The sequence below is a fragment of the Sapajus apella genome, unplaced genomic scaffold (assembly GCF_009761245.1).
Source record: "Sapajus apella isolate SASKATOON/1434 unplaced genomic scaffold, GSC_monkey_1.0 scaffold7, whole genome shotgun sequence".
In the NCBI taxonomy this organism is placed as follows: domain Eukaryota; kingdom Metazoa; phylum Chordata; class Mammalia; order Primates; family Cebidae; genus Sapajus; species Sapajus apella.
The window spans coordinates 10,151,187-10,162,181 of NW_022436947.1; the positions used below are offsets into that span (position 1 = coordinate 10,151,187).

The 10,995-nt window shown below is 49.7% G+C and overlaps 1 protein-coding gene across 2 annotated transcripts in view; it reads left to right on the plus strand.

Moving 5' to 3' along the window:
- The window catches only part of PODXL (podocalyxin like), a 12,497-nt gene extending 3,844 nt beyond the window's left edge, over positions 1–8,653 (plus strand). For both annotated transcript variants that reach the window (XM_032275659.1, XM_032275658.1), the window contains exons 4-7: positions 2,311–2,458; positions 2,722–2,783; positions 3,023–3,190; positions 4,533–8,653. In XM_032275659.1, the coding sequence (XP_032131550.1) occupies positions 2,311–2,458; positions 2,722–2,783; positions 3,023–3,190; positions 4,533–4,730 (576 nt within the window). In that variant the 3' untranslated portion in view covers positions 4,731–8,653. The remainder of the gene's footprint in view (positions 1–2,310; positions 2,459–2,721; positions 2,784–3,022; positions 3,191–4,532) is intronic.
- The last annotated feature ends 2,342 nt before the right edge of the window (positions 8,654–10,995 follow it).

Consider the following 10,995-nt stretch of genomic DNA (forward strand, 5'->3'; position numbering starts at 1 on the left):
AAAAAAAAAAAAAAAAAAAAAGCAACAAGAGGCCAGGTGCAGTGGCTCATGCCTGTAATCCCAGCACTTTGGGAGGCTGAAGTGGATTGTCCGAGGTCAGGAATTCGAGACCAGCCTGGCTAATGTGGGGAAACCCCATCTCTGCTAAACATGCAAAAATTAGCTGGGTGTGGTGGCAGGCGCCTGTAATCCTAGCTGCTTGGGAGGCTGAGGTAGGAGAATTGCTTGAACCCAACCCGGGAGGTGGATGTTACAGTGAGCCGAGATCCCGCCACTGCACTCCAGCCTGGGCAACAGAGCTAGACTCCATCAGGAAGGACGGAAGGGAGGGGGGATCGACGGAGGGGAAAGGGAAGGGAGGAGGGAGGGAGACCATTCTCTTTAATGGTCTGTGGCTTCACATTTCCTGGTCTGTGGACTATCTGAAAGCCTTGATGGACGAACAGTGCTGGGAGATTCTCCCTCTAACCTGAGGAGCTGGTGGGGTGGGTGGGAGAGGAAAGGGCCCACCCTTTCTTGTCTGGGTGGTGTGCGTGTGTGTGAGCATGCGTGTGAGCACACCTGTGTGAGGGAGGTGGCAGCGTGTGAGCAGCCTTCAGGTCCCCAGTCTCCCTGGGGTGAAAGACTTTGGCCTGGGGATGTGCTGTGCACACTCAGTAATAGCTGCTGAGCCCTGTGGGTGCAGGTGATGGCTGGCTCGCTGCTGCCCTCTCCCGGTCAGTGCCGGTTGTTGCAGTCACTCCCTAGGAACTAGAACCAGAACAGAACAGAACATGGTGTCTATACATAGGATGGAGAATTTGGGCTTATGACACTTTATTGCTGCCTGAATTTTCTGCAGTTGTTTTCTTTTGGGTGTCCATTATGCTGTCATTTTCCAAGTGAACTTTACAAAAGCTTCCATCTAGACCAGAGTTTTAAAAGGGAGCAGTGTTCTCCTGGGTTGGGCTTATTGGACAAGGCGGGCATTGCGTGACATGAACGCTGCGGACAGTCAGGCACCCACCCAGCCTTTCCTCAGACCCTCTTTTTGCATGTAACTTGCTAGGCTGTGTGATTGTTTGTGAGAAGCATTTTTTTTTTTCTTTGCTAGAAAAGATGGAAAACCCTGGATCTCTTCCTGATGTCAGGGTGGAGAATTAGTAAGCCTCAGGAAATTCCATTAGAAACCTCAGGGGTGGTTTGTGTGGGTTCTGTGCCAAGCCATCCCTAGAATCCTTTTCTTTTGTCTCAGTCCTTTATTCCAGAATCAGGCCAGAGAAGCCCCAGGGAGGGTCTCCCTAGATGGCATGGCAGGACTGGGCAAAAGCTGCCCATGCCTCCCTCCTCATCCTCAGCCCTAAAGCCACGTCAGCCACAATCTTTCCTCTTAGGGCCAAGACCCCCTTCAAGATATCCCAGGAGTAGCTTCAAGATCCCACCTGTTCTCCTACTCAGTGAAAGCCCCTTCCCGTCAGCCTGTCCTTGGCTTCGGAGCCAGTGGCTCTGTTTAGGGCAAGGGCACATGTATTTCAGCTTTGGGGTAGAAACCCTTCTAAGAGCTGCGGCCTCCCCTCCTGATTCTCTGAACTGGGCATGAAAGGCTGGCGAATGGGAGTTCAGGGGGACTTGGAGTCTCCCCCAGGTTGTGGGGTGGGGTCGCTGTGCAGTGCCCCCCTGCCCCCAGCCCTTTCTAGGGAGGGAAATGAAAAAGATCCCCAGTTGGCTGGGCACGGTGTCTCATGCCTGTAATCCCAGCACTTTGAGAGGCTAAGGTGGGTGGATCACCTAAGGTAGGGAGTTCGATATCAGCCTGACCAACATGGAGAAACCCCATTTCTACTAAAAATTCAAAATTAGCCGGGTGTGGTGGCACATGCCTGTAATCCCAGCTACTCGGGAGGCTGAGGCAGGAGAATCGCTTGAACCCGGGAGGCAGAGGTTGTGGTGAGCTGAGATCATGCCATTGCACTCCACCCTGGGCAACAAGAGTGAAACTCCATCTCAGGAAAAAAAAAAAAAAGAGCCCTAAACCTCAAATAGCTTGGAGGGAAAAAAGGGCACTAGGATGAAAGGTGCAAGCACAGACCAGATAAACACAGTATGGGGAACGGGCTGATGGGAAAGAGGCAGAGGAGGCAGGAACTGGCCCAGGAGAACGGCACACAACCCTCGGCTCCTGGCAGGCCTGCATGGAGCACCAGCTGGGGCTGAAGAGAGGCAGGTTCCAGCAGAGCAACGGTGTCCTCCCGACCTCAGCTGGAGGGCAGCCCACAGGCCTAGGCTGCTGTTACGCCGCCCGAGGAGTCACCTATGCTCTCCCCACCGTAGGCAGGGGGCCCTCCAGATGAGAAACTGGTCACACTGATATGCCGAGCAGTCAAAGCCACCTTCAACCCGGCCCAAGATGAGTGCAGCATACGGGTGGCACCTGTTCTAGGAAGTCAGGCAGTGGCCATCAAAGAAATCACTATTCACAGTGAGTGGAGGGCAAGGGGGGGTCTGGGCTGAGGCCTGTGTGGGTGGGAATGGGGGGGTGCAGGAGTCACATCAGGGGGTGGGTCACAGTGGTGCCCCTTCAGTTTGCTAAGAACGGTCAAGCCACACCCCCTCCCAGGTTGCCCGAGAGACTTACTCTGGAAACCCAGATACAGTGCGTCCCTGTCTTGGGGCACGGTCCCTGTCCCCCACTGCCTTGCTCTGGGCTGGGCCATTGGGCAGTGTCTCCCTCCTCTCCCACAGCAAAGCTCCCTCCCAAGGATGTGTACGAGCGGCTGAAGGACAAATGGGATGAACTAAAGGAGGTAAGCGGCTCCAGGTGTGGGAACAGTGTGGCTTAGAAATCCCTTATGGGAGGTCTGGTTGCTGAGCCCCTGTTCCTCTCTCCATGGGGAGGAACCCCTCACATGCTTGCATGGAGGAAAGGGCAGCTGCATGGGCCCCAGCAGACCTTAAGCTTGGGGGCTCTCCAGTGATGTGGGGTGGGGGATGGGGCAGAAAAAGAGGGGGTGCCTGAACCTGTTTTCTGCCACCTCTCCTGCAGGCAGGGGTCAGTCATATGCAGCTGGGGGATCAGGGGCCACCGGAAGAGGCCGAGGACCGCTTCAGCATGCCCCTCATTATCACCATCGTCTGCATGGCATCCTTCCTGCTCCTCGTGGCAGCCCTCTATGGCTGCTGCCACCAGCGCCTCTCCCAGAGGAAGGACCAGGTAAGCAGCTGTCTACAGCCATGCGGGGGAAGCAGCCCAGGTCACCAGAGGAACTCTCCCCTCATGATTCCCGAGTTGCAGAATAGGGAAGAGAGTGGGCCCTGGACCCTTTGTAATGGGCAGAGGCCACTCGTGAGAGGCAGCCACCTCAGTCCGCAGAACATTACAGAGGCAGTGTGGCAGAGGACACAGCGTGGGCTTTGGAGTCAGGAAGACTTATTTATTATTTTTTTCAGGCAGGGTCTTGCTCCTCATCCAGGCTGCAGTGCAGTGGCACGATCACTGCTCACTGCAACCTCTGCCTCTTGGGTTCAAGCAATTCTTCAGCCTCAGCCTCCCCAGTAGCTGGGATTACAGGCAGGCACCACCTGTATTTTTAGTAGAGCTGGGGTTTCACCATGTTGGCCAGGCTGTTCTCAAACTTCTGACCTCAAGCAGTCCACCTGCCTCAGCCTCCCAAAATGCTGAGATTACAGGTGTGAGCCACCACATGCAGAATAGAGTCAGGAAGACTTGGTTTAAGTCCTGGCTCTGACCCTGAGTCAGTCAGATGAGCTCTTTGAGCAGCAGGTTCCTCATCTGCATGGCAGGAATAACCTTGCGGAGCTGCTCTGAGGATTCACTGATAGGAGCAGGCCTAGGCGTTCCTGTCTAACCCCAAATTCTAACGCCTACCTCACTAGAATTCCCATCATAATGGTGCCACGCAGACCTGTGTTCTCACTCATCCTGCCCAACGTGGGGAACTTTAAAATGCCCATGCCTGACTGCCTTCTATAGCAATTCATACAGAGTCTCCAAGTCCATCACTGTAATTGTTAAAAGCTCCCCAGATGATTCTAGCGTGCATTCAAGGTTGTGTCTGAGAGGGACAGAAAGTGCCTCTGCTAGACGGCTGCTATCTGCCGCAGGGATGCTTTTAGGGACACCGTGCCCATCCTGCCTAGGTTTAGAGAGGGCTCAGCCAACCAGCCTGAGAGAGGTCATTTTAAAATAGTCTTTCCCCATTCATTACAATAGGTGAGGTAGGTGCCTGGAGAGGTGGTTTTGGGGGAAGGAATGAAAGGGGGGAAAGAGCTTAGTGGACTCTGGAGAACAAAGTCCATCTCCACTCACTTCACAGGTCTGCCACCAAGGCAAGGGTGAGGGGCAAGTCTTTGTTCTAAACTAGTTCCAGGCAGGCTGAGAGCCAGAATGGCCACCAGGAGCAGCCAGCCCCACAGGGGAGCAGTGAGCCTGCTTTAGCCACAGTGGGGCTCCGGGGTGGGAGGGGTACCTGTGCTGTATTAAGCTCCGAGCTCTCTGAAATCCCCTTCTCACCGGCTCACCTTCCCCACTCTAGCAACGACTAACAGAGGAGCTGCAGACAGTGGAGAATGGTTACCATGACAACCCCACACTGGAAGTGATGGAGACCACTTCTGAGATGCAGGAGAAAAAGGTGGTCAGCCTCAATGGGGAGCTGGGGGACAGCTGGATCGTCCCTCTGGACAACCTGACCAAGGACGACCTGGATGAGGAGGAAGACACCCATCTCTAGTCCAGTCTAACAGTGGCCTCCAGCAGCACCACAGAGCTCCAGACCGACCACCCCAAGTGCCGTTTGGATGGGGAAGGGAAAGACTGGGGAGGGGGAGTGAACTCTGCGGGGTGCCCCTCCCAATCGCTCCAGAGCCTTAAATTTTCCTTTTTTGAGCTGAACAAATCACATTCTGTCCAGATTCCTCTTGTAAAATACCCAATAGTGCCTGAGCTCAGTGCTGCTGGATGATGAGGGAAATCAAGAAAAAGCCACGTATAAGGGACTTTAAGAGATCAACTAGTGGAATCCCTTCATTCCGCAGCGGGATTACTGAGACCTGAAGAGGGTAAGTGATTTGTCCAAGGTCAGAGCCACTTGGTGACAGTGTCAGGACGAAAACCATTTGCACCATGCCACGCTGCTGTGTTCACGTGTCCTCCTGCCAGAGCTGTCCCCGGCAGGGGTGAGACTCTAGCAGGTGGCTGGTCTGGAAAGGAGGGCAGGGCTCCATCTCGGCTCGGTGGGATCTGATGACTTGAAAGTCCAGCTCCTAAGTTTTCCTTCTCCTACTCCAGCCTCATGTACCCATTTTCCCACCTCGTGTTCTTCCCCCTCCCTGTGCTCGGTGTTTGTTCCCACTTACTCTGTCCTGGGGCCTCTGGGATTAGCACAGGTTATTCATAACCTTGAACCCCTTGTTCTGGATTCTAATTTTCTCACATGTGCTTCGTGAGATTGGGGCTTAACCCACACAGGACTCCCTGCATGAACCAGGTCTGCTTTGGGGACCCATGTGCAGGTCCTCCTCTAGAAGGAGAGGCTTTTCAGGCTGGTGTCTCAGGGCAGCTGATTAGGGGGTCAGCAGGAACACTGGCCCATCGCCCCGGCCCTCCTTGCAGAGGCTCCCCACAATCTTCTTTGACCTTCCATTTTCACCAGGGACTAAAATCTGCCATAGCTACTGAAAGCAGTGTTCCTTTTGTTGTTCACTGCTCAGCTGATGGGAGTGATTCCCTGAGACCCAGTGTAAAAGAGCAGTGGCTGTGGGAGAGGCCTTCCTAGGGGCCCCCGCCCCATCAGCGATGTCTTCAGAGACAATCCATTAAAGCAACCAGGAAGGACAGGCTTTCCTCTTTATTTCATAGGAAACTCAGGGACATTTCAAGTTGCTGAGTTTGTTTTCTAACCCAGCCCTCCACTGCCAAAGGCCAAAGCTTAGATAGTTGGGGACGTCCAGTTAGCTCATCTCGCTCATTCTGGTTCTCCTGTACCACAGGGATTGAGGGGCCTGGACGTTAGGTGCATGAAGAGCAGCCTGGGGGACAGACTGTTCTGGGAACTCTCAGTGTCCTGGCTTGGAGCTATGCCTTGCTGTTTCCTCTTCTCTGTGGTCCTAGTGGGGCTGCTGCAGTTCTCTTGCAGTTTCTGGTGACATCGTGGGGAAGCACAAAGCCATGTCTTTTCCCTAATATAGGATTTTTACAGGCTCAACAGTTAGTTGCCATGCAGAAGGCTCCTAAGCAGTGGGCATGGCGAGGTTTCATCTGATTGGGAAGGGGGAATCCTGTATGGAATTTTGAACTTTCACCATGGTCTCCATTGTGCTGGGCGTAAATTCCCTGGGACCAAGTAGGAAAATGGGCAGAACTACTTAGGGGAATGAAAACTGCCATTTTTTCAGGGTCTTAAGAGTCAGGCCCAGGCTGCAGTAGTTCTGTGAAATAGGTTATCTGCTTGGGGATGGCTTATTTTTTGAAAGGGTAGGGGGAGGGGCTGGGGAAGCCTAATTCCTTCCTTATAGCCTGTAGCCATCTGATATCCTAGGGAAAGGAAGGCCAAGGGTTCACGTAGGGCCCCAGCGAGTTTCCCAGGAATTAGGGGGATGCGAGGCTAACAAGGTCCCAAAACATCTGCCCTGATTCTCTAGTGTTTGGCGGTAGGCAGGATGGAGAACAGCGCCCGTTTGGGGGAAAACAGGAAATCTTGTAAGGCTTGATGAGGTGTTTGCTTCCTTCTTGCCAAGCAATAGGTTCTTTCTACCCAGTAGGTTTCTGTCATGGTCCCCATGGGAGAGGCCAGACTAGACTATTCCTCCTTTGCTGACACGGGGTCACAGTTCACCAGCCAGGGCTTTCGACAGAGACAGCAAATAGGCCTCTGCAAATTGATCGAAGGCTGCAACCCTAAGGCCTCTTAGAGACAGCTGATGACTGGCAAGGACTAGAGAGCAGTTGTGCCTGGTCAGGTCAGTCACAGCTCCTGACTCTCCATCACTCTGTCCAGGGAGAACCCGCAGAAGCTTTAGGCTGATTCAGAGGTTTCTTCTTTATATTATTTGTCCAAACTGTGTTAGTCTAGTCTTAGGGCAGCTTCAGAAGCTGACACCTTGCCTTGCTCTTGCCACCAGGACACCTAAGTCAACAGGCCAAACAGCCATGCATCTAAAGGTCACCATCTTCCACCACCTTTACTGGGTTCTAAATGCTCTCTGATAATTCAGATTCTGGGTCCTGGAAGAGGTAAGAGGAACACTAGAAGCTCAGCATGACTTTTAAGCAGGTTGTACCAAAGAGAGTTTAGTGGCAAACTATGGTTTCCCCAAGCTGCAGAGAAGACCAGAAACCATGAATATGACTGAAAGCCTACTGTCACGTGAGTGGGGAGAGAAGCAGCAATGCTGATGAAGGAGATGCAGAAAATTCTTTGCATCCTAAGAAAATACGGGTTTAATCTAGTCTAGACACCAGGTTTTTGTCCCTCTTGATAAGGAAAGCTAACAAAGTTTATTTAAACTACTTCTTGATCTTTATCTATCTTTTTTGACAAAATATACTGGAGAAACTCTGAAGAACAAGTTCAAACTGATACATATAGACCTGTTTTTTGGATAATGTAAATACCATGGCCACATGTTAATCCACCCTGCATTGCTTTAAGTGAACCTACTTTGAAAAAACATGTTAGCTGCGTGATGGCCAAATTTTTTCTCTGAACAGGAATGTAAATGTCTTACTAGAAATGACAAGTTTTTTATTTTTTAACAAAAAATGAAATATTAAGATGAGCTTATGACAAAGTACTTGTCTTGTAGATCAGGTGTTTTTTTTTTTTTTTTAATTTTAAAATGTGACCTTGCTCCCTCCCCAGCCCCATTATAGTAAAGGTTGGCGTCAATATGCTCTGGTTGGCAGGCAACTTTCTAGTCATGAGAGAGGGATTTCAAGTGCTAGTCCAGTCTTTTTCTACAGATAAGAGAATGTGAAGCCCACAAAGATAAAGTGACTTGCTCGAAGTCCATGGTTTGGGACAGAAACAAACAAGATTAAAACCTGGATCTACAGACCAGTGCTGTGTGCCTCAGAAGGAATAATCAGTAAATTAAGAATTGCTACTCGAAAGCACCAAAATGACACAAAGGACAGAATTTCTTTCCCGATTCTTACCCTAGCAAGGCTAGGGAGGGCACGAACACAAAAACAGGAACCTGGTCTTCTATATTTTCTCTGAATCTTTTAGGTTTAAGATGTAAGGGAACAATTCTTTCTGCCAAGAAATAAGTTTTAGATGAGCTTTTATGCATGTAACTTATTCCAACAGGATGGAGGGACCAAGGAAACAAGACGGGGGAGGCAGAGAGGGCAAGAGTAAAACAGTAGCATAGCTTTTGTCATTGTCACTAGCTGATCCCTCAGGTCTGCTGCAAACACAGCATGGAGGCGGGGAGCAGATGACTATCTGTGTGGGTCTTTTTGTTCGCAATGAATGTTAAACAGTTTGCCCAGGAACTGGGGGATCACATGCGTCTTAGTGGACAGGGGTCTGAAGTACACTGGAATTTACTGAGAAACTTGTAAAAACTATAGTTAATTATTGCATTTTCTTACAAAAATATATTTTGGAAAATCGTATACTGTCAATTAAAGTGTTTTTGTGTAAACTGGTTCGAGCTCTGGTATTTTGCTCTGCGTTAACATCTTCACTTGAGTAAGAGGCTCATCGCCAAAGCACCTGAGGATGTCAGGTCACACCCATGGGCACAGGAGGCTCTGCTGACTTCCACTTGTCCAAAGCTGCAGGCACAGAAATTAGGAGAGAGGAGGGAAGCTGAAAGAAAAAAAAGGTGGGGGGGTCCTAAAGGTGGTGGTAAGTCTTTTTACGTTATCCAAGCTGTCCTAGTGACTGTAAAGGACCTCACTTTCTCCTAAGATGTTGTTTTATAAATGTTTTACTGTCTTCCTTCCCTCTACTTCTGCCTCAGATACACTGTGGATCACCACTACCAGAAATCCCCAAGGGGGCTGCTGAACACTGATCAGGTATGAAAACACTGGCAAAGAGACAAAACAAAAATATGAAAACAAAGCAGCTCTGTTCTGGCCCTGTTTCTGCCCATAAAAGGATCTGTTTACTGCCACAAGAGGCTTCTGCCTATCCCTGCCCCAAGTCTGCAATGAAGATAGAGGTTTAGGGACAGAATCACTGGAGATGATTCTTTCTTCATCTCCTATGTGGTACTATCGACAGCTGTATGCTTCCTCGCTGCAAGAGGAAAATGTCATCATTCCCAACTTGCAGAAGGGAAACTGTCAGGTAGAACGGGTCCATAATCTTAGTTTCTAGACAACAATCTTGTCTGTCTGCCTAGCATCTTACTATTTACAAATAGCTTATCATAGGCCACAAATTAGACCTACGTCACTGACCCTGCTCCTTGCCTGCCAACCAAGACACACACCCAGTTGTCAATTTCAATGTGTTACGCTGATTGTCACTCTCAACCTCCCTTATAAGCTCCCTCCCAAATCACAGATTTCTTGTGTATCACAAGGTAAAAAAGTAAAGAATAGGACTGGCTACATAATTAACACTAATGATGAACACTGAGATAGCTAGTGCTTTCAAAGACCTTGGCAGGGTATGGGGGCTCATGCCTTTAATTCCAGCACTTTAGGAGGTCGAAGTGCGAGGACAGCTGGAGCTCAGGAATTTGAGACCGGCCTGGGTAACATAGCCAGATCCCATCTTTACAATTTTCTTCTTTTTTTAAAAAAAATTAGCCAGTTGTGCTGGTACATACCTGCAGTCCTAGGTACTCAGGATGCTGAGGCAGGATCACTTGAGCCCAGGAGTTGGAGGCTGCAGGAAGCTATGATTGCACCACTGCATTCCAGCCTGCACGACAGTGAGACCCTGTCTCTAAAAAATAATAGGGCCCTAGGAAACAAGATCTGCTGCCAATATTTATTTAATATAAGAAATGAGACAGAGAAGTTATGACTGTGCACAATGCTATGCAGAAGTCACTCGTAATCAGGAAATAAAAGCCAGGACTCCTGATTCCTCTGGGGCTCTCCATTCTATGGCCCAAGTTTAGAGAGCAGCTGTACAATGTGTACTACATACATCGCCAAGGGTCCTAACATCCTCTTGGGGTTTGCCAACCATCAAAACTTAGGAACACAGTGCTAGGCAGGCTACTTCTACATAGTTTCTATCTCCTTCCCTGTAATAAGAATGTCTCTGGCAAGAATATAGCTGACTGCTGCTGCTTTTCCTGGGTGAAAGCCCACAGGAAAAAAGGCCCCTATAAATCAGTAATGAAGCTGTCCTCTGCTGTCCCAACTGCCCTATGCCCCAGAAAGCCCCAAGTCTGCAGTCCCCTCTTCCTTTTCTCTTTCCAAGACATGTAAAAGGCAACGGACAACATGGTGCTAAAGTAAAGAAGAATCGTCATCAACTAGGATTTAAACTTAGCCAGGACTGCACAAACCTCAGATGGTCTTTCCAATCATATTACTACCTTCAGAATCTCAATGATTCTGAATCTCAATGACTGTTGCCTTGATTTATATTTCCTCCCAATTTCTATGAACTCTGCAGTCACTTATATGAGAAGTTATGGGAACATGGGCACACACAGCTATTTCCCCATTAGATGCTCAGTTATCTTCCTTACACAGTAGAAAAGCCCCTAACGCAGCATCTTCCAGTCTGTAGTACCGTCTCCACACACACTTGGCCTGGACACAGCCCGGCTCTCATCTGTGTTCAGGGCCAAGGCTTCTTTACTTACTGCTGTCGTCCCACCAGAAGGTACTGACAAATACATCGAGGGTGGTATCCTGGATTTTGATCCCTTTCAGTTAATTCTCTGGAGGACTGACCAAGGAAAGGCCAATTCCTTACCTTACCACTGCACCTCATGCTTTCCTGTTTTGAGAACACAAAGAAACGTTACTTAAGAGCCACACGAAAAGGATACCCTAGAAATGAAAGCTCTGCA